General features: G+C 41.9%; 1 protein-coding gene across 10 annotated transcripts in view; it reads left to right on the top strand.

Annotated features, from left to right (window-relative positions):
- The window catches only part of ERC1 (ELKS/RAB6-interacting/CAST family member 1), a 496604-nt gene that overhangs the window by 188739 nt on the left and 303977 nt on the right, over window positions 1-3888 (top strand). For all 10 annotated transcript variants that reach the window (XM_015568838.1, XM_006771286.2, XM_015568837.1 and 7 more), the window contains one exon: window positions 1412-1547. In XM_015568838.1, coding sequence (XP_015424324.1) covers window positions 1412-1547 — 136 coding nt within the window. The remainder of the gene's footprint in view (window positions 1-1411; window positions 1548-3888) is intronic.

The raw sequence follows: 3888 nt of genomic DNA, 5'->3' as shown, positions 1-3888 counted from the left end.
GGTGGGGCTCCCCGACCCCCCTGATCGACCCTGCTCTGTGCGTGACAGGGGGGAGCTCCCCAACCCCCTGATCGACCCTGCTCTGTGCGTGACAGGGTAAGGACCCCCAACCCCCCTGATGGGCCCTGCTCTGTGCATGACAGGGTAAGGAGCCCCAAACCCCCTGATGGGCCCTGCTCTGTGAGTGACAGGGGGTGGCATTGAAACCTCCCAATCCGCCCTGATCTGTGCATGACAGGGGGCGGCGCCCCAACTCCCCAATAGGCCCTGCTCTGAGCCCCACCAGGGTTTGCATCTAGGGATTGGGCCTGCCCTCTGCCACCCGGGAGCAGGCCTAAGCCAGCAGGTCGTTATCTCCCAAGGGGTCCCAGACTGGGAGAGGGCACAGGCCGGGCTGAGGGACCGCCCTCCCCCCCAGTGCACAAATTTTTGTGCACCGGGCCTCTAGTTAACTATATTCTCCAAGAAACCTTTATTACATGGAACAATAAAAGTACCAGATTTTTTCATTAATTTTATAAATGTATGGTTGATGAATGGATTAGAAAACAGTGGTACATCTACACGGTGGAATACTATGTGGCTGTAAAAAAGAAGGAACTCTTACCATTTGCAACCCCATGGATGGAACTGGAGAGCATTATGCTAAGTGAAATAAGCCAGTCAATGAGGGAAAAATACCACATGATCTCACTCATGCATGGGTAATAAAGACCATTATAAACTTATGAACAAAAATAGATACAGAGGCAGAGCTGCCTCAAACGGACTGTCAAACTGCAGTGGGAAAGCCGGGGAGGGTAGGGGGGCTAAAAGGGGGGTAAGAGATCAACCGAAGGACTTATATGCATGCATGTAAGCATAACCAATGGACATAAGACACTGGGGGGTAAGGGAGGCCAGGTGATTGTCAAGAGTGGGGGAATAAAGGAGACATATGTAATACTCTTTGTAATACTTTAAGCAGTGAAACTAAAAAATACAAAAAATAAGATGAAAAATTAAAAAATAAGGTTTGTATTACAAAACCTTTCTTAATCAGCTATTCTACTCTTTCATAGCATTGATGTCAGGAGACTGTTTCCATATTTTCAACATAAATCTCTGACTTGGTTTCATTTTTATTTCAAACTATCTCATGCCCTCCTTTTCTCTTAGGATTTCACTGTGCTTCCTGTGAAGTACATGCTGAAATACATGTACATGCTGAAATACATGTTACTGAAACATTATTGTTACCAATGTGTTACTATTGGTAGGAGTACCCTTGAAAGTGTTGGAATCATTTTGCTGCAGGAATTCTTTGCTGGTTTTCAGCCATTCCTTGGTGGCAGTGGTGTAAAACTGTAAATGAACATTTTTTCTATACATATATATGAATAGCTTGATTTTTCTCCTCCCTTATCAACAGGCAAGTGAAAGACCAGAATAAGAAGGTAGCAAATCTGAAGCACAAGGAACAGGTGGAAAAGAAGAAGAGTGCGCAGATGCTAGAGGAGGCTCGGCGAAGGGAGGACAGTCTCAACGACAGCTCCGCACAACTCCAGGTGAGAACACAGGAGAATCTGCAAGGCTCTGGTGAAGAGACTTGATTCAGAATTGCATGTTGTTTTTCTCTTCATCTCTATCCCCTCTTTTTCCTCTTTCTAACCCTGCTTACTGCCTTCCTCTCAGACCAACTGCTTAGCAATAAAGGAATGGCTTTAAATAGAAAAGGCAAGTTTTATTCCACAGCTTTGTGCCGACACCTCAGCATAAGAGAAAGTTCATCTTGCTTCCAGTTAATCGCACTTAATTGGTAAGTTTTATTTCAATTTAATGAATGGGTACTGTTGAGCTTTAGGGTGGTCATTTTAACTATTTTGCATTTTTCTTTATTAAAGTGCTGTGCTGGTCTTGGTTTGTGTCTATATTTTTAACTTACTTCTTTTTCCATTCTTCCTTTCTCCCCACTTTCCACTCCTATTTTTCCCTCCCTCTTTATTTCCTTCCTTTTTAAAAATTCAGAGAGCATATTTCACAGTCATGCAAGATGTATAAACTATACTTTTTTACCCCAATGGAGTGATAATTATGTGTGAACCTAATTATTTACAGATTAAGTTAAACCAGGTTCAAAAGGAATAGTAGCAGTGACCGTATGATAAGTGTCAGTTATGTGCCCAGTCCTTGAAACTAGACCCTGAGCATTCACTCTGTCTAACTTTCACAGAGATCCAGTATGCCTGCGATTTTGTGCACATTTTACAGATGAGGAAATGGACTCAGAGAAATCAGTTTACTTAACTCATGTACGCACACAGCTGAATGGCTCTGTCATGATTCTGAGACTTCCTGGATCTCTAGCCTGTCTAAATGAAGATTTACATTTTAGAGAAGAATACCATAAACTTGTTAGAAACTTCTGCTGAGACTGTTAAGCCACAGCCAGATTTTTTTCTGTCATTGTAACTCCTAATTGGGTATGATAGAGTGTTTAGATCACAATTGCATAATTGTGAAATCTTTACTGGAGAAATTTGGAAGAGTTATTATCTAGTATATAGAAGCCATTTTTAGGCTTCTAACATTTTCATTTCAGACATTAAATCTGACTTAATACCTATTTTCATTTCATCTATATTTATAAAAGCCTAAGTAACCAGTCAACTGGTTGGCCAGTCGCTATGAGGTGCAATGACCACCAGGGGGCAGATGCTCAATGCAGGAACTGCCCCCTGGTGGTCAGTGCGCTCCCATAGTGGGTGCGCCGCTCAGCTGACCAGGATGAGCTGATTGGGATGAGCAGGGCTCGGGATTGGCTCCTCCCCAGCCACCTGCCGCTTTGCTCACTACTACATCCCTCAGGGGATGTTGGATGCCTGTTTCAGCTTGATCCCCGCAGGCCATGCCAAGGAACCCCATCGACTGGGCCCTTTTGTTTTATATAACTTTTACTGATTATAAAACTTACATACCTTATAGAAACAGTATAAATTTCCTCAAATGCACCGACTTTTGAAAAAAAGCAGCATGCCAATTTTCCTTGTCTTTGCTAACAATAATTGAAACTGTCAATTTTCTCTTCTTTCTCGTGTGTGTGTGTATGTATGTATTGTCAGATCTGATGAGTGGGAAATATATAATGTTCGTTTTAATTAATATTTGTTTGTTAAAGTAATTCAAGTAATATCTATCTTCGATGTGGGCTATTTTCCCATGAATTTTTTGCTCAGTTTCCCCCATTTTGAGAACATATAAATAAGTATTTACGTATAAATCTTTTAAGTTTTAGGCTTCTTTTTTACTTTTTCTTTTGAATTTAAAATATTTTAGGGTACTTTATGTGGCGATGGTCTTAGCTTTTCTTCATTGCTAACAATTTCAGTATAGGAAATTATTTCATTACAAGTTTGAATTGCCTTCTTTATGTTTTATGAAATTGTTTAATATTCTGTTTCTGGTGTTTCAATTTAATCTTTTTTGAACTCGGATCACATTGGTTTTTGTTGTTGTTTTTTTAATACTCACTCAAGGATATTTCTCCACCGATTTTAGGGAGAGTAGGAGAGAGAGGGAAACAGAGAGAAATATCGGTGTGAGAGAAACACATCGATTAGTTGCCTCCTGTACGAGCCCTGACCATGGCCCAGGGTTGGAAGGAGCCTGCAACAAGGTACGTGCCCTTGACAGAATCGAACCTGGGACCTTCGGGCTGCAGGCTGACACTCTATTCACTGAGTCACACTGTTCTTTTTTTAATTATAGAAAATACTTTATGATAAGACTAGTGGCCTAGTGCACAAAATTCATGCAGGGGGAGGGGGTGAGTCCCTCAGTCTGTCCTGAATCCTCACCAGTCCGGGACCCCTGGGGGATGTCCAACTGCTGGTATAGGCCCAATCCCCT

Source organism: Myotis davidii, unplaced genomic scaffold (assembly GCF_000327345.1).
Source record: "Myotis davidii unplaced genomic scaffold, ASM32734v1 scaffold944, whole genome shotgun sequence".
Classification (NCBI taxonomy): domain Eukaryota; kingdom Metazoa; phylum Chordata; class Mammalia; order Chiroptera; family Vespertilionidae; genus Myotis; species Myotis davidii.
The sequence above is the reverse complement of the archived record's forward strand: the minus strand, read 5'-3'. Positions and strand labels throughout refer to the sequence as shown.